The 19,348-nt window shown below is 43.9% G+C and overlaps 2 protein-coding genes across 2 annotated transcripts; both read right to left on the bottom strand.

Moving 5' to 3' along the window:
* Window positions 1-1,392: 1,392 nt before the first annotated feature.
* On the bottom strand, window positions 1,393-5,077 carry LOC308408760 (uncharacterized protein; the record flags this gene model as incomplete). Its single annotated transcript, XM_080901171.1, has 12 exons — window positions 1,393-1,607; window positions 1,842-1,997; window positions 2,123-2,290; window positions 2,492-2,593; window positions 2,964-3,078; window positions 3,180-3,271; window positions 3,346-3,463; window positions 3,559-3,915; window positions 4,349-4,442; window positions 4,538-4,716; window positions 4,814-4,903; window positions 5,021-5,077. The coding sequence occupies 12 exons, from the start codon at window positions 5,075-5,077 to the stop codon at window positions 1,393-1,395; spliced, it is 1,743 nt and encodes a 580-aa protein (XP_080757297.1).
* On the bottom strand, window positions 4,981-7,420 carry LOC308408835 (uncharacterized protein). The gene is made up of 7 exons (XM_080901243.1): window positions 7,017-7,420; window positions 6,508-6,586; window positions 6,191-6,308; window positions 6,031-6,092; window positions 5,493-5,867; window positions 5,316-5,366; window positions 4,981-5,046 (listed from the first exon to the last, which is right to left on the bottom strand). Exons 2-5 carry the CDS (start codon window positions 6,577-6,579, stop codon window positions 5,796-5,798), a joined length of 324 nt encoding a protein of 107 aa, XP_080757369.1. The 5' UTR covers window positions 6,580-6,586; window positions 7,017-7,420; the 3' UTR covers window positions 4,981-5,046; window positions 5,316-5,366; window positions 5,493-5,795.
* Window positions 7,421-19,348: the final 11,928 nt, after the last annotated feature.

Raw genomic sequence — 19,348 nt, 5'->3', positions numbered from 1 at the left:
GAGTGAAGTAATGTCAAGAGGATTCCTTTAGCTCCTATTGGGTTGGTTCCTTGATCAATGCAATACAGAATCATTAATCTGGTTTTATGTAATGTCCTCAAAACATGTCAAAATGAGGCTCACTAGTCTGTGTGGCCTCCACATGCCTGTATGACCTCCCTACAACACCTGGGCATGCTCCTGATGAAGTGGCAGATGCTCTCCTGATGGATCTCCTCCCAGACTCCAGGACTAAAGCATCTGCCCACTCCTGGACATTTTGTGGTGCAGTTGGTGGATGGAGCGAGACATGATGTCCCAGATGTCCTCAATTGGATTCAGTTCTGGGGAATGGGCGGGCCAGTCCACAGCATCAATGCCTTCGTCTTGCAGGAACTGCTGACACACTCCAGCCACATGAGGTCTAGGATTGTCTTGCATTAGGAGGAACCCGGGGCCAACCGCACCAGCATATGGTCTCACAAGGGGTCTGAGGATCTCATCTCAGTACCTAATGGCAGTCAGGCTACCTCTGCCGAACACATGGAGGGCTGTGCAGCTCCCCAAAGAAATGCCACCCCACACCAAAACTGACCCACTGCCAAACTCATGCTGGAGGATGTTGCAGGAAGCAGAAGGTTCTCCACGGCGTCTCCAGACTGTCACAAGTGCTCAGTGTGAACCTGCTTTCATCTGTGAGGAGCACAGGGCGCCAGTGGCAAAGTTGCCAATCTTTGTGTTGTCTGGCAAATGCCAAACATCCGGCACGGTGTTGGGCTGTAAGCACAACCCCACCTGTGGACGTCGGGCCCTCATACCACCCTCATGGAGTCCATTTCTGACCGTTTGAGCAGACGTACACATTTGTGGCCTGCTGGAGGTCATTTTGCACAGCTCTGGCCTTTCTTTCCTACCTCACAGTACCTTCCCTTACCATTTGTTTCCTACTCTTTTACTTCTTCTTTGATGACGGTTGTCTTTCTAGATAAGCAATTTCATTTGCTCTGGGGCGAGTCAATGGTTCGGGTGCATTCTGGGACTGTCAGTTCACCAGTGTGCTGGCATGCTTCTTAACAAACACACCACTACAGCAAACATCTCAATTGTACTTGTTGATTTCTTCAACAAAACACTGAACAAAAAATTTACTTGTGAGTGTGCTGCCTGGTGCTTTTAAATTTTGTGATAATTTGAGCAGCCCAGAAAGCATCCCATAAATTAAATTATGTTATTGTATCTGAACATGTACACTAGTCATTAAATTAGATGGGAAATAATGATTCAGGGTAAACAACTGCACCAAGGAAATTCCATTTTTCTTCTCAAAATGTAAAATGTCTGTTGAAAAATCACATTGAACAGAGATGTGATTAACTTTTTATTTTACCAAACATAACATCAATGATGACACAATCAGTCTTCATCAGAAGTGCTCAAATCACTCTCAGTGGCATCGTCTGGAATGTCCTCCTCCTCCTGCGAGTCCATTTCCAGGAGTGGTTGGTGGCTGAGGATTCTCTTGTACACGTCCTTTACTTTGAGCATTTCAGCTTTCAGTTCACTTTGTTTTTTTAAAACCAGGCTACAGAGTCCCTTCTGTGCATCCTCCGACATGCCAACAAAGGAGGCTGTAAAAAGAACAAAACAAATAAATATGAGAAAAGTAAAAAAAACAAAACAAAAAAAAACCTCACCTCATAAACACAAGGAATTAGGATGCTGTAATTAAACATTTTTTTAAAAGGGAGAAGGCAGTGTTAGCTAGCAATCTAGATATAGGTAAAAGATCCAGTAAGACTTTAGCATCTGCTCTTATTTTCAATCGATTCATCAAAAAATTAATAAATAAATAAAGTGCTTACAGTCTGAGGAGATTGTCCCCAACACCACAGAACGCATTCGCAACACTGTCCAGTGATGCCGCATCTTCCTGCAAAGGATCATCTCCTCCTCTCTCAGGCGCCTCACAGCCATCACCTTCTCAAAGACCTTTCTCTTTGTCCGGAGGTCAGCAGCAGCTACAGTTTAACAACATCAGATGGGAAAACATAGTAGCATATTATGATTCAAGAACAAAACATTCAACTACTGCTCAGATACTGGGAGTTTGTTTAAAAAGGATATTTATAAATCAAGAGCTTACGTTCACTTGTGCTCTGCCAGGGCCAAATATCGGTCTGCATGAGGGCATCACTGGATACGATTTGCTTTGTTGGTTCAGCGAGCTTGTTGTAGTCGTCAACAACAGCCGCCAAGCGTTTCTTCTCAACTAAGATGACCTTGCGAATTCTGTGTCGCCTCTTGTTGCTATCTGTAAATAATCATAAAAAATTCACACCTTCACATAATGTATATAGTTTCATTTTAATCTACACTCATCAATTTGTTTGCTAGAACAAATCACATCCAGCTTAAACAAACCTGGATCTGATTTTATTCTGTTTACAAAGTAGCTGCACAAGCTGTACAAACTAAGTATCAAACGGTCCGTTTCAAAGAAACTGGGACGTACCATTTTGTCTGTAAAGACTTTGTGTTCGCACTCTGATGATGACGACAAGCTCCTCTATTCGTGCCTGCAACGCTCCAAGGCTGCCATCAGTTTGATCACTTTCTAAGTGAGAGGAATATTAATCAGAATACAGGATGAGTAACAGTCACCAAACTACAGTGGACTCTGTAATCACTGACTTGATGACATTCATTATAAGACATCTGGAGCCTTCATGTGCTGCTATCTCATGATAATCATGAGATAACAAGTATGTTGGTGTTCAGGTTTATAAAACCAACTAGTACGACATCATTTCAACCCAGGTTCTATCCAATTTGATGAAACGCAACAACTCTGCCATAAATTTGCTTTTACAAGGCTTATTTTTCATTGTTTGTTGACACTGTCAGAAAGATCTTAACTCTAAGTTCTTTAATGAGGCCATGGTGGGTCCTATTGTTATACATGAGTGCATTATATTGAGACTCACCTTCAGCCCATTTCTGCACATCGGCCACCCATTGCTGCAGTGTGTCGTCATCCACTCCCAGCTCATTTCTGGTCGCATTCAGGCTCTCCACTTGTTCTCTAAGGATCCTTATGATCTAAGAATGCATTCATAAATGTCATTCATATTGACATTAAAAGAGTACTGGTGTTTTCCCCCCATTACCACACACATTAAAATGGGTGTTGAAAAAATGACCTTTAGATATCGCTGGCTCAAAGTGCGGCCCAGTTGTTCCACTTTCCTTTTGTTCCACCCCAAAGCCAGGAGGGTCAGCATGTCTGTTCGCCCTGCATTTCAGTTAGTATACAAATTAGAATTAATGAGCAGGAGACTGAGTGGAATCTCAGACACGGACACACACCTGCTTTAGACATGTACTTCGTTGTGATGGCCGCCCTAGACAGGAAACTGTTTACTTGTTCCACCTCTTCTCCAACTGTTGAACCGGCCCCATCCTGAAACGCACCTCCCCATTTGATCTATAGAAAGGAGGTCACAATACATGACTGCTGAATTCATTCAACCTTATAACAAAATGTCTCAAACTAATCCAAAACTACAAGCTGCAGTATACCTCGCATTTCCAAGTGTGAGCCTTTGCATGCATGATGGAGAGAAAAGGACGCATTGACAAGAGGTTCCTCAGCTCAGGGCACTGCTGAGCCACCTTGGTTAAATAGGGGAAATATTTACAGGCCACATCGGAGCAAAGGAACGTAATATGTCCTGGGACGTTAGCTGCCAACTTCCTCTGGAGAAAAAGGGGGTAAGCAAAGATCTCCCCTCGAAACATGTTCAATGCAGCTAAGAGGACTCCGTGGCGACAAACAGCTATTTCCATGCCCTCCTCATCCAACTTCCCAGTGGACTTTTTGGACGACTCCTTTGCTGCAGTCCAAGATGAAGATCCGCACAACCCTTTCCCCGGGACCTATACACTCAAAGATTTTAACATAAAAGACATGACATGATTAAGCCCTATCAGGGACAAACTTTTTAAAACAAATGCATAACAATTAGCTGAATTAGCCTCGAGTCACACAAGACCTCATATCTCCCCAGGACAGCACTGATAACACAAAATAAAAATCATGTTGTTTTTTTTAAATACACATGGTGACAAAATTAAGTACACATTAAGATAAAGTAAAGTAAATAGTATTACGACAACACCAAGAGAAAAAAAAATATCGACCCATCCATATATGTCTACACACACACACACACACACACACACACACACACACACACACACACACACACACACACACACACACACACACGTATGTGTATATGGTTACGGCATTAACGTCATTTTAACAAGATTAACGCTAACAGCACTAATATATATATGTGTATCTTACATGATTTGTGTGTCTCTGGATGTATTTCACAAACTCAGCAACTTCCTCATCTTTTTCAATGAAGACACCTTCAAAGTTCCCCTGCTCTGAAGTGCTGAACGAACACAGTGACAGTTGTTTGAAAAGAAACATTAAAATACATTTTTCTACAAATCCATATTTGACTTATGTACACAATGCATAACGTACCTTGCATTAGACTGAAAGCGATAAAGCTTGCGGTTTCCATCAACTGAGACGGCAAGCATGTCTGGAGTGCAGGCAGGGCAGCTAAAGCATGGTTCCTTGCACATCCTGTCCACCTCAAACTTTACAGCACTCCACTCCAAGAAACTTTTACTGAAGGCATCAGCTGATATTCGGCCATTCTTTTACATAGAGGACATACAACAGAATATTCAAGGACAGTCATCATAAACATTGATTTGCACAATTTCCTTAAACTTAGCAAATTTAGAAACTCACCCTTCCAAAATGGGCTGTTCGTTCATCCAGCATTTTGACAAATGCCTTGAGTGACATCCCTGGTGCAGCCTTCTTAATGTCATAGAAAGACTGAAAGACATCCATTGAAAACAGGGTGCAGAAATTTAAGGTGCCAGGCCAATATCCACTACCCAGGATGTCTTTAACTGAGGGGGACCACATTAGGCCACAGCTGGTGCAGCTCACCACTGGCAGTGCAAGGTTATAACGGCCTTTAGAAAGGATAAGGATAAATTCAGTCATGGCTCAAAGCATTCATTTTTTTCATGTTGTTTTCAAATCGGTCTGGTAAATCCAAATGACCTTTGACAGGTGCCCACATATACTGCGGGCCGAGGGTAATTAAAACCAAGATAGCAATGCACAATTTGCAATAAAACCTCCAAACACATCTATTGTGTATGTAGTGTGTGACAAAAGGGCAACTTACCATTTATGGTTACAAGAGCCACAATTGCGCCGGGTGAAACCTCAACCTTACCTGCTGGGCAGTCACACACATGGTCTGGCCTTTGCACAGGCAACAGCCGAACTAACATTAAAACACACAATATATATAAAAAGAATTAGAAATTAACTGATACACAATAAATATACAATAACAGCACCCACTCATACTCATACATAGCAAGAAATGCATAAGACTTCAAAACTGTACCTATTGGCTTGTGAAACTCTGATGAAGGCTGCAAAAACCCTCCTGTTACTGCCTCTCTGTTGTGCAGGACAAAGCGTGTGTGAACTGCAATATCACAGTCAGCACAAAGGAATGGAAGAGGCAGGCAGTCCAGACACCTCACAACTACTTGTTTGCCACACTGACACACACGGTGTGACTGTGGATCCAGAGTAGCTAACATATTGTCTATAAGACAAGGCCTGGCCTCTTTCCACTTTTGCGAGGACACCATATTTCTGATCGCCCAGTGAGTAGCAGCTGACTCAGACGACGTCTCACAAGTCATGGCTGCGTCCTCTTCTCCATCCTCCAACAACTGAAGGAGCTCCTGACGAAGCACCTCAGTTCCATACACTAAAAGAAAAAAAAATAAAGAAAGGAAGAAACTCTTCCACAAAGTGAAAAACACTCTAGGCAGTATGTTTCTTAGGACTCCACAAAAGCCCTGCATAACTCAACTATAACAACAAATATAAAAGTAAACAGAAATCACAATATATACAAGAAGGTAAAGTACCTTTTGTTGGGTTGACACTGGCAACATAACTAGGTTCTTCACGTGGACATTGATGCTGCTCTCTGGACACGGGGGGGGGGGGATGAAGAATATTTACTTACTGAAATTCTTTGGTGAAAACAAGTTGTGAGATAAAATCAATGGTTGTGTGAACACTGACCACGTGGCATGCAACTAGTACTTCGACTGGTTGATGGTCTTTGAGGAATAAAAGCTCCCTGTCTGTCACGTTTTTTCCAGCGCACTGGTCTTGGCTGAGGTTCACTCTGTGCATCATTCTACGCAATTAACAAGGAAAAAAGGGAACACCTAAAATACAGTCTATGATTAAAGCAAAGATTATCAAACATCTTAAGTTAACCAACTTAATTTGACATAAACTTTAAAAAAAAATTCAAATAACATAACGTTTACTCCGTACAAAATATTAGACAAGCATGTTCCCTCTTTAACAACTGTTTCCACTAAAAATGTTACCTGCATATCTTGAAGGAGTTCGTCAGCAGCCTGAAGCTCTTCCTCCAGCTCGGGATCCTCTGAATCACTCATTTTCAAGCTAAAGAGGAAAGAGATTTTTGCAGAACTCAGTGACATAAACACATAACTAACGCAATTCAAATGATTTTCAGTCTTGGCGCTCCGGTTAATGTTAGCAATTAATGTTAGCATCATCAGTTTGTAAAGAGCTAGCAGAACTCTTAGCGCAAAAACTGCTTTACGCACCATGTGAGGGTATTTTGCAGCACACAAGTCCTTTAACGTTTGTAATAGATTTAATCCATCATCGTTGGATTAAATGGCTAATGCTGCAGTAGACACGTGTAGTTGTTACCTAGCAAGCATGCTGACGGTAGCTGTAGCCATTTTTAAATACATTACACAGTTTCCGAGATCAGTCACCTCTGTTTGTTTGAAGCTTTTATGAAAAAACAAACTTTGAAACACACATCAAGGTATTACTTTAAATATATGTATTTTTTACATACCTGCATTAGAATCAATCAGTTCCGCCTCATTTTCTTATTCTTATAAATGGGTCTCTCCGTTCTCCCATCAGCCTTTGCTTACACAGGTTGCGTCTGATTGGCTGGAGCCGAGCGCATCCAAAACTAACAGGAGTGGTGAATGAATCTATAAATGTGTTTTACGTGTGAAATGAAAATAATAAACCTAACAAAGGATTATGTACGTTAAATCTGCGCACTTTCAGATCGTGAATCAGTTTGGAAAACACTGTGTGATGGCCACAACATGAAGCGATTTTATTGTTGAATTATCAGTGATACTTTCACGTGTTTTTGTTGAGAAATGTTAACGATGTCATTAAAAGAAAGCATTAAATTAGGGAGAAAAACCCGTTCGCGGAGAGGGTCCCCGGTTCTCCAGTTAGATTGTGCTTCACGGCATCATGTTTCGCCGTGACGGGGTTATTATTGGAGTAAATGGATGGCTGGAGCCTCTGCTCGAAGCGTCTCTGATCGCCGCGAGCAGGTTCATATTGGAATGAATTGACAACCCACAGCGTAACATAAAAACGTGGAAGGGTACCTTAGGCGTCAGCATGAGAAGTTAAGGGACGTGACAAATCGTCATTATTTTACACGTCGGGAGTGAGAACGGGTTGCAACATAACACGAAAGCTCCTGTTAGACAGATATGATTCAAACTACAACAGTGCCAAGTCAGAAATTCCCACACAATCGTGAAGGCGAGAGATCAATAGATTGTGATGCACTGTGTCGAAGGCAGCAGTCATGTCCATTGAGACCAGCACTACATATTTACCACAATCAGTAGCTACCAGAACATCATTCATAACTCTTACAGGGGCTGCCTCCATACTGTGAAAAGGTTTAAAACCGGATTGAAAAATTTCTGACAATTGCAAGTCGTTCAAGTAGTCCATCAACTTAGTATAAACAATCCTTTCCAAGATTTTTCTTAGAAAAGTTAGCTTAGAGATAGTTCTAAAATTTGACAAGACTGCCAGGTTTCTTAAGCAAGGGATGTATAACCGTGTGCTTAAACTCACTAGGTACGCGACAAGACAAAATGTGAGGTCCAATAATAGGAAATGCCTTTTGGAGAAAGCGGGGAGGAACCACATCATTCGGAGAATCACACGGTTTAGCATTTAACACTAGTTTCTCTAAATCAGGCAGAGCAATTGGTTAAAAAAAAGAAAAAAAGTATGCCAAGTATGCCTAGGCATTATATCAGTATACCCCAGTAATCATGTTTCAATAATGGTAAATGCCTCAAGATTCACCATCGTAAAAAAAAAAAGGACACATGGTTTACTGGCTTCAAACTTAATTTTCAACAAGACCTAAGCTCTAGCTATTAAATTTGAAATCTATTTAAAATCTGCATCTGTGTTTCATGACCCTACCATACACCATTTCCAGTGTACCATGCGGGCTAGCTTTGCAATACCTTAGATCTTCATCAGTACAACAGCAAGGATGTGGATATTGGCTTGACCCAGTGTATTGGACTACTGACCAATGAGCCAGTTTACCAGTAACTCGGAAGGCAGAGTAAGGCATCTGCTGATCGAAAGGTTGGTGGTTTAATCAGTGGCTCGAGTCTGTATGCCAAATATCCTAGGGCAAGACATGATCCCCAAGTTGCTGTCTGATGAATCTATTGGATTGTGAGTGTTAGATAGAAAGCACTTAAGCATAGACAAAAGTGCTTGAATGAATGGATGAATGAGGCATATTGTAAAAAGTGATTTGAGTGTCCTAGGGCCCCACCAGTCATGAAGTCACCGAGTTTACAAAATTGCCATTGCCATTATAAATGCACATTGCTACTTCTTTTTCTTTCTGCTGTTCCATTTAGGAGTCACAACACCTCCATCACCCTATCCCCAGCATTGTCCTCTGTGGTACCTACTCTCTGCATGTCCTCTTCACTACATCAGTGAACTTTCTCACTTACTGCCTTCAAACACAATTCCCCCCTTTCCTCTTCCTTTGTCTTCGATCAGCAGTGGCACAGTGTCCACTGGCACCTTGTTGGCCGCCAGCACCAGAGCCCATATCTGTTAAGATGATCAGCATGTTTGATTTGGGAATTATTTTATATTGAATACCCTTCCTGACACAACCCTCCCTATTTATCTAGGCTTGGGAACACCACTAGGAATACAATGGCTTGTTTCACTTCATTAGTTGAACCAGTAATGTACCAGTCTCTCAACAAATGTGGATTCAGAGTCCACCACTGCCATAGTTTTACTTATCTGGCAAAAAGAACAATGTTGTATCTGAAGGCTTCCCAAGATATTGTGAGATGTGTACAGTGTTGGCTACTACAAGTGTTTTCAGTTGACATTCTATTAAAATTCAGGATATTTCACATCTTAAAAGGACCAGTCGCCAAAAGGCAGAAATTGAGGAAGTTATAATGTAATGCATGCTGGAATGGGTTCAGCAGGAGTCTTGACAATGAAGAGGCACTTCAGTCAAGGGTAAACTAAAAGCATTAGAATCTTCACAAATATCATAAGGGAGCTCAATTGGATTTTCATTACTGAAATTGACCTGGAACACATCATATCATCCTGCAACATACAGCACACTAGCTCACAGACTGTGTGTGAACAAGTGTAATAAGCAGTGTAAAAAGCAGAGCACGTATAAAGTCTTAAATGGTTTCTGGCATGTCCTGGTTAATCAGTGTCCTCACAAACTATTAACCAAGGACTGGATGTCTAAACAATGTGAGGACCTCATGCATAGTTGAGTGTATACTTTGTTTTCTGCTACTGATGATAAGGTGAAGCACATATGAAAATTAAAGTCCGGCAATTTAACATGACAGTCAATTTCACAGTGCTTGAATTTCTTATTATAATTTTATATATTTTTTCCTTCTACCCACATTAATATACTCAATTTGCCATTCACAAGCTTCATTGAAAATAAGTCCGTGTGCATTGAATTGTATCTACCGTCTTATTATTGGATAACTAATTGTGGATGTTATAAATAACTGAGTAATGCTCTCCTCCTTCATCAAAGAAAGCAACATCTAAGTACTGGGCAAAAGTCTTGAACTACCCAGCATTATATTTACCTTCAAGGAAGCCCAATTTTCATGTACTTTGGTGATTATGAAGAGACAAAAAGACACGGTAACTGTTGAGTATACAGTACTGTTACTGTGCCAAATTCTTGAGCCAACCCTTCTTTATATTTTCCATCCATGGAGCCAGACTTGTTTGTAATTCCTTTAAAGTGGTATTGGGCAGCAGTTCTCCGGCCTTTCTGAAGGTCATTCAAATTTGGAAACTGTCTGCTTTTAGACTTGTTAGTTCAGTCCTTGCATCTTACGATTTTCAGAGGAGTGCTTTCTTTTGTTTGTTTGGTCACCCACTTAACACTGACCTATGAATTATTAATTATTAAGCATTAAACAAGGCAAATAACTGAATAGATGGACCAGTGTTGTGTCAACACATAATTGATAATGTAGGAAGGAGCCAATTTTAAATTTGATCTATTGGTACTTTGTTACAAGTGCCGTATTTATCCTGCTTTTTACCTTTGGTTTAGAAAGGTATTTTAAAAAATAAAGGTTATTATTACTAGAAGTCTGTTGCAAAAACATAAAATGTATTTCATAAAATAGTATTTTTGTTGGTGCCCATGGTCGTCTACATGCCCACATCTGTGAGCAGTAGCAGCAGAAAATGCCATTAAGCTTTACAATGTGTTTGTTGCTTTTGCTACATGTAACGTGTTACATATGGCTTGTGTTCTATGTCCTCTGTGCTGTTTGTGTTATTTTCAGCCTCCATAGGAACAAATGTAAAATTCTTTGCTCTCAGCAACTGTGGCAATGCTGTTTGCTGTACACACATTTTGATAAGCAGACTACTATGCTACATTATGAGCCAGGAATGGCGATTTTAATGCTGATGGGTGGGGGGTTGTTTTGTTTTTGTTTTTGTTTTTTTGGGGGTGGGGGGTTGTCATGTTATATATACCTAAAAGGGTATGTATAACATGATAGACCGGTACTGTTCATAGCTAATATATTTATATATATTTATTTATTAGTTAATATTGGACGGGCATGTCAAGACTATAAAAAACATCAAACACCAGCACTTACTCACCTACAAACTAACAGGTTTGCAGCCATAGCTCATCCACACACTGTATTCTGACAGTACTTTTTTGTCACTGTGGTAACTTCTCTCACACACCAGGAAAGCTTCATTTCACTCAGCAAAGTAATTAATTTAATTTAGACTTAGTAACTTACACGCTGGTGCAATTAAGCTGTTGTTTTGTTATTGTTTGATTTTTTACATTAATTTCTGTTTTGTTGTCTTTTGCCATAGCTCAGAGCCCTCCATGAACCTGGCATACTGCACTGTGCTTTGACTTGAAGGTTTCTCCAGATTTGTGGCTGATATGATTGAGTCACTGTAGTTTGGTGCTCAGGTTAGTTTTATTAAAGGGACTAATAAAGGTTTATTTTATTATACTTTTTATGCAAACTTTCAGAGATTTTTTATACTGGTTAAGCAAGTTCTTTTTAAAATATGTCCTTAGGCATTAGATAACACTTTTGCTTTTTTAAATTGTTTTTAATAACCATGCTACAAAGAAGTACGTATGTCAGTAATTACACAAACAAACCGGGAAGCAGCTAACTGCTGTATGTCAGTCAAATTATCCTGTGCTGTCACTGGTAGTCACTTGAATTGCTCACTTTTAAGCTTGCACGTTTATCTTGGGATCTCTGGATGCCACATTGCTATGAATCACAGATATATTCATACTAACTAACGTTAGCATGCATAACAAGTAGGATCCACTGAAGGAATGCTAATATATACAAATAACACATTCATGGATCCCCTTTTCTACCATCAGTGAAAGCAGAAGAAGAATAGTGAGGATGGGGAGATAACCTTTATAATGATGTTAGGTTGTGAGGAAATCTGGAAAGTGACGCTGCTCTAGGAAAACGTGTATTTGCAACAGTGCCTGTTTTAATACCATTTAGAACTGCAAGAGGGCCAAAAGGTAGGTAAGTTTAACCATGGGCAAAAGTGAATGTTACGTCCCCACTTAAAAGTCTAGGCGATGAGGGTGGGGGACAGTAACAGTTAGATCCAGGTGGAATGAAAAGAACGCCAGGCAGAGGTATTTAACATAAAATAGATCTTTATTGTAGGCAAACACCTCAATAATCATGTAATGGCAACAACAAAAGGAGACAGCACCGCTGCTTTAATAAGAAATCAGGGAGGTCAACCCAAAGTGGTAATGACCACTCAACAAAGAAAGCAACAATAAGGCTTCAACAGAAAGAGACAGCAACGCTGCTAACAAACAATATCCAGGCAGGCCACACAAACTAATGAAGGCCGCCGTCACTCATGGGCAATCACTGCTCAGTTAAGCACTACTCACACACCAGAGCCACACACCAGAAGGCTGGTCACACGCAGCAGGCTGTTCCACACCTAAGTCAGTAGCACACTCTGACCAGCACAGAGGAAAACCACCAGAAACCTCTCCCTCCTCCTCCACACTGCTCTTCTCCAGCTTATATCACCCCTGAGGGTAATTGGTTGTAATGAGAGCAGATGAGCAGCAGGTGTGACCTAAAGGAGAAGGCAGGAGCAGAGAGAGACAAGGGGAGGGGCCAGAACGAAGGAGGAGGAGAGGGAGAAGACAACACCACGCCCACACACTCCCACAGCCTCCCAGGATGTAACATTCCCCCCACCCTATATCCACACTATACAAAACACAGAATAGACCCATCACTATGCACTGCGTGAGAGTGCATCAGCCACCAGATTTTCAGTCCCTTTCTTGTGCTGGATAACCAGATCATAATCCTGCACCAGCAATGCCCAGCGCATTAGTCGCTGGTTGTGGTTGTACATGCGCTGGAGGAAAGTGAGGGGGTTGTGATCTGTATACACCGTTACCGGAAAAGAGCTAGAGCCCACATACACAGTGAAGTGCTGCAAGGCCATCAGCATCGCTAGAGCTTCTTTCTCTATGGTGGAATAGTTTAGCTGATGGCGCTTGAACTTTACAGAGTAGTAGCAGACTGGGTGACACACACCCTCTGCGTGGTCTTGTAACAGCACCGCACCAGCTCCGGTGGCACTGGCGTCGACTTCCAGCTTGAAAGGCTGAGAGAAGTTAGGGGCAGCCAGAACTGGGGCGCTGCAAAGGAGGGATTTTGCAGACTCGAAGGCGTGCTGGCATTCCCCTGACCACTCAAAAGGGACGTTGGGGCTACATAGCCTTGTCAAAGGGGCCACAACTACCGCAAAGTTCTTGCAAAAACAGCGGTAGTATCCAGTCATTCCCAGGAACCGTTTTAACTCCCGCCTAGTGGCTGGGGCCGGGTAGCTGAGGATAGCCTCGACTTTTTTCTCCACTGGGCGTACCCGCCCGAAACCCACCTGTTTCCCCAAGTACATGACTGTCGCTTTGGCGAACTCGCACTTAGCGAGATTTAGGGTCAACGAGACGTCAGCCAGTCGCTGAAATACCGATCGTAGGATGGCCACATGCTCTTTCCACGTGGCTGTGTATATCACTACATCATCCAAGTACACATTACATTGAGGCACGTCTCCTAAAACCAGCTGCATCAAACGCTGAAATGTGGCCGGAGCGTTTTTCATGCCAAATGCCATCACAGTGTACTGCATGAAATGGTCGGGTGTGACAAATGCAGAAATGTCAGAGGCACCTGCCAATATCCTTTAAGAAGGTCCAGTTTGGAAATAAATGTGGCAGGACCTATGTTGTCAATGCAGTCCTCCATACGAGGAAGTGGAAAAGAATCGGCGACAGTCACTGCATTTACCCTACGGTAATCGGTGCAGAAACGTGGGGTGCCATCAGACTTGGGCGTAAGTAAACATGGAGAGCTCCAAGGGCTGTGACTCTGTTTCGCCAAACCATTCTCCACTAGATAACTGACCTCCTTCCTCATCACCTCGCGCTTTCCCATAGGGCAGCGGTACGCGTGCTGTTTGATTGGGGTTGCGTCACCAACATCGATATCATGTTCACAAACATTAGTACGCGAGGGCACATCACCAAAGAGAGAGGGGTAGGAGTGCAGTAGATTAAGCACGTCTTCGCATTGTGAAGGGGACAGATGAGACAAGTGGGCTGTTACTTCGGCTAAGTAAGCTGAATTCGCCAACCGTCCACACTGTTGTCCCTCAGAAAGTATATGCAGATCGTCGTCAGCACTGGCCTCTACACTCAGCACGGTGGCAAAGACAGAGCTGGAGGTTGCCGCACTGGCAACAGTCTCATGGGTTTCCCTATCATGGTAGGGTTTTAACATGTTGATGTGGCACAGGAGTGTTTTCCTCCTGCGCTCTGGGGTACTGAGAACATAATCCGTCTCAGACACTTTCCTCACTATGATGTACGGTCCCGCAAAACGGGCCGTAAGAGCAGAACCAGGCACCGGTAGCAACACTAAAACCTTGTCCCCAGCCTGAAAATGCCTTTTCACAGCCTTTCTGTCATGCCACGTCTTCATGCACGCCTGGGCAGTACACAGGGCCTCTTTCGCTAATGAGGTAGCACGTTGCCAACGATCCTTACATGTCTTCACAAAATCTGCCACGTTAGTTTTTGGAACACCCCCACTAAGGAACCTCTCTTTCAACATCTTTAGCGGGCCCCGCACCTCGCGGCCAAACACAAGTGTAGCTGGGCTGAATCCTAAGGACTCTTGCTTAACATTGCGTATTGCAAACAGTACAAAGGGGACACCCTCATCCCAGCTTCTGCCCGTGTCATGGCAGTACTTTTTTAGCATGGCCTTAAGTGTTTGGTGCCAACGCTCAAGTGCACCCTGCGACTCTGGGTGATAAGCACTAGACACAGAATCAGAGACGCCCAGGGAAGCTAAAGTCTGTTTAAATGCTTGAGATAAGAAATTAGTTCACTGGTCTGTTTGCACTGTTTTTGGAAGACCAAAGGTGGTGAAAAACTTGATTAGCGCCTTAGTAATGTTTGCAGTGGTGACCCTCCGCAGAGGAATTGCTTCAGGGAACCGCGTGGACAAACACATTATGGTCAACAAAAACTGATTGCCTGCTCGTGTTCTTGGCAACGGACCAACACAATCGACCAAAACATGCTCGGACGGCTCACCAACAGCAGGTATTGGACATAGTGGGGCGGGGGGCACAGTTTGGTTTGGTTTGCCCACCAGTTGACACGTATGACAAGTATTACAATACTTCGCAACATCTGCCTTCATCGCCGGCCAGAAGAAGTGCTGCAGAATACGGTCATATGTTTTAGTTATCCCCAAATGTCCTGACCATGAATGGTCATGGGCTAATTGTAGCACGTGCTGACGCAAACTAGCCGGGACCACTATCTGTTGGACTACACTCCAGTCCTCCCCTGGCTTTGAAGTCCACCTGCGCATTAGCAATCCATCACATACAACAAATGTCTGCTTCCTGTCTCCTGTCAGATGATCACTCTCATCTACGGCAGCAAAACATTTGGTTAACGATGGGTCTGCTTTATGAGTGATAATAAGGGCATCCCATGTGAGGAGAGGGGGGGCTGCGGGTTCAGGAGCAGGCTCAGCCACTTCTTGAGCCAGTTCCTTGGCATCAGGACCCACCTCCCCCTCCGAGGGCATCACATCCATCCCCAGCATAGAGCCGACCACTGACCCTGACAAGTCAACCACTTCTCCCTGCCGATGGGCCTGTGACCGGGTAAGAACACCTACGGGAAATACATCCGGGTGCTGCCGGTTTAAAACATCTGGCAAGGGGCTTGGGTCAGGGGTCTTTGTGACCTCTGGGGCAGGATAAACCTTCCCACCTGCAATGTCATTGCCCATTATGAAGTCCACACCATCAATCGGGAAACAAGGACACACAGCTACAGGAAAAATGCCACTTACTAGGTCACTCTGCACCCAAATTTGATGGAGGGGGGCTGGCACATAAGTCATTCCAATGCCCCTAACAATAACATCAGTGCCGCTGGCGGTCTTTTCATCAAAGGCAAGTGCACTAGCCAGTATGAGGGACTGTGAACCACCTGTGTCGCGTAGAATGGTCACAGTACGCCCATCTCCAGGCTTACCAGAGAGTGACACCGCTCCTTTGAAAATGAAAGGTTTAAAACATTCATCAGGCGTTTCAGTGCTAAGTGGTCTGCTACCAGGAGAAGCGTTTTTAATCAGCCCTATCCCTTTTGGTTTACGTGGTGTTGAAACTGGCTGTCTCCGCCTGTAGGCCTCGCAGTCTGCTATTAAATGGCCGGATTTAAAACAGTAGAAACATTTCCGGTCTGACCTGGGACGAGGCACAGGCACCTCTCTCCTTGTGTCTTGCTCACCACTAGCACCGCTAGCCTTTGCTAGTATGTCGCGTCGCTCATGCTTAACAACACTGGTTTTATGGACGAGTGCAAACTCGTCAGCCAGGGTCGCGGTCTGCTGCAACGTAGAGACCTTCTGCTCGTTCAGATATACCGCCATCCGCTCGGTGACGCAGTTTTTGAATTCCTCAATGAGAATTAATTCCCGTACCGAAGCTAGGTCTGCAGCTTTACAGGCCATACACCACCGATCAAAGAGGACACTCTTTTCTCTTGCGAAATCCAGGAAGGATTGACCCTGCACCTTTTTCAGCCCCCGAAATCGCTGCCTGTAAGCCTCGGGGACTAGCTCATAGGCTAACAGGATTGCACTTTTCAGTTTGTCGTAGTCCAAGCTGCATTCAGCGGACAACGAGGAACAAACTTCCTGTGCCTTGCCCACCAGCTTGCACTGTAGCAGGATGGCCCACGCATCCCGCGCCAACGCAAGGCTGTCGCTATCCGCTCAAACGATTCAAAATAAATCTCCACCTCAGTGTCACGAAATGCCGGGACCAGACGACTATTCCGTCCTACATCAAACTGTACGTCTGTCTGTGACAGCGAAGCCACCACAGGAGGGGAGGAGGCCTGCTGGAGTTCTAGCTGTCGCAGCTTGACCTTCGTCTCTGCCTCCACCTTCATCAGCTCAACCTCCCTAGCCCTAGCAAGTTCCGCGTCCAAACGCCTAAGCTCTATCTCCCTTTTCAGCTGGAACTCTCTCTCACACTGCTCCTTCTCCAGCTGGAGACGAGCCAGACGGATTTTGAGCCTAGCATCCTGCTTAGAACCCTCTGATGACTGGATGGAGAGTGGATCAAAACGGGGCAGCGTCACTAGCCCCCCCTCGGGCAACCCCTGGTCCATAGGTGTAGACACTGATGGTTCTACAACCTGGCCTGGAACGTGAGGCGCCGCACTTGGTCCAGCCGGACCGGGTGTGCTCGGGGGTTCCTGCAGTACAACCACCCTCTCCTCCAACAACCCGGACACCAGAGCGGCTTTCAGCTTGGCTTTGCGTAGACCAGTGGAGACACTGATCCCGTAATATGTAGCCAGCTCATGCAGATCCCTCTTCCTACAAACATCCAGCAGGGCAAGCGACGGCTCTGCCGTAAACCCAGCAATATCAAAAGTGGCCATGAAAACTCAAAACGGCCTGCAAAACACAAGCAAATCACTAAAGGGCCACACACACACACAACGCCTTCACTACAGAACCAAAAAACAGGCGAAATAAAATTGTGTTGTGTCAAGTCAACCATTAATTAAAAAATTCTACCCACACTCCCCCCAGTCCTGCCTACTCAGACTCTAGCCTGTCCTAGCTTCTGGAGCGTACCAGGCTCGAGGCCACTTTAAAGGCAAATCATCAAGCGCCACAGGCACCGACAAGCCTACCCCCAACAGAGAATTAATCCCCACCCGGGTTTGCTCCGAAAATAAAAAAGGCAAAACAAAAAACGAGTGTCCGAAGGAAGAGCAAATGCTCAGCTAGACACTCCCCTGTGCTAGCCGGGGAGAGCAGCAGCTAGCCAAATGACCTTCACACAACACACAAACACCTGTTCACACTTGTAATCAACCCAATTCCTTTCATTCCGATCCCGGACGAGCCCCCACTTTGTTACGTCCCCACTTAAAAGTCTAGGCGATGAGGGTGGGGGACAGTAACAGTTAGATCCAGGTGGAATGAAAAGAACGCCAGGCAGAGGTATTTAACATAAAATAGATCTTTATTGTAGGCAAACACCTCAATAATCATGTAATGGCAACAACAAAAGGAGACAGCACCGCTGCTTTAATAAGAAATCAGGGAGGTCAACCCAAAGTGGTAATGACCACTCAACAAAGAAAGCAACAATAAGGCTTCAACAGAAAGAGACAGCAACGCTGCTAACAAACAATATCCAGGCAGGCCACACAAACTAATGAAGGCCGCCGTCACTCATGGGCAATCACTGCTCAGTTAAGCACTACTCACACACCAGAGCCACACACCAGAAGGCTGGTCACATGCAGCAGGCTGTTCCACACCTAAGTCAGTAGCACACTCTGACCAGCACAGAGGAAAACCACCAGAAACCTCTCCCTCCTCCTCCACACTGCTCTTCTCCAGCTTATATCACCCCTGAGGGTAATTGGTTGTAATGAGAGCAGATGAGCAGCAGGTGTGACCTAAAGGAGAAGGCAGGAGCAGAGAGAGACAAGGGGAGGGGCCAGAACGAAGGAGGAGGAGAGGGAGAAGACAACACCACGCCCACACACTCCCACAGCCTCCCAGGATGTAACAGTGAATCAGTAAAGTTTTAAAAGAAAATATTTAGTGAAACTGTTAATTTTGTAGATCTTGTGAGATTATCAAAATTCTGAATTTTTTTTGCAGTGATAGATAATCATGTAGCTTTCCTGTGTTTCCCTCTTAATGTTATTATTTAGGTTAACATTTAAAACACAGTTCTTTTTCTGTTGCAGTTTTTAAAAAATAAATATTACATCAGTAGCTCAGTACAGAGACAGCTAGTGAGGCCTCACACTTACATATAACATAACATAGCACTTAGTGCTACAGAATCAGGTAATTCGGGGGATATTTGCTTTTCAGCAAAGTAAACACTCCTACATATGCCTGAAGCTACAGTGTGTTTGAGTCTGTGTGTAATCTCAACTTTTAAAACAATGTATTCGGCACCTTTCAGACATTTCTCCGTGTGTGTGTGTTTGAATAACTGAATAATGAACATGGTGGCGGCGTGTGTTTGTGGGCTAGTAATAATTTGAATAACAGCATGTGTGTTCGCACTTGTTAAAATAAACATCCACCTTCCTCTCATCTTTCAAATGAGTGCACCTCCTTGTTTGTTGCATGGAAACATTAGGCAGTAATTAGCCCCACTGTGCTGTGC

This window comes from Rhamphochromis sp. 'chilingali' (genome assembly GCF_963969265.1).
Source record: "Rhamphochromis sp. 'chilingali' genome assembly, chromosome: 13".
NCBI lineage: Eukaryota > Metazoa > Chordata > Actinopteri > Cichliformes > Cichlidae > Rhamphochromis > Rhamphochromis sp. 'chilingali'.
This window is presented reverse-complemented; position numbering and strand designations above follow the sequence as displayed.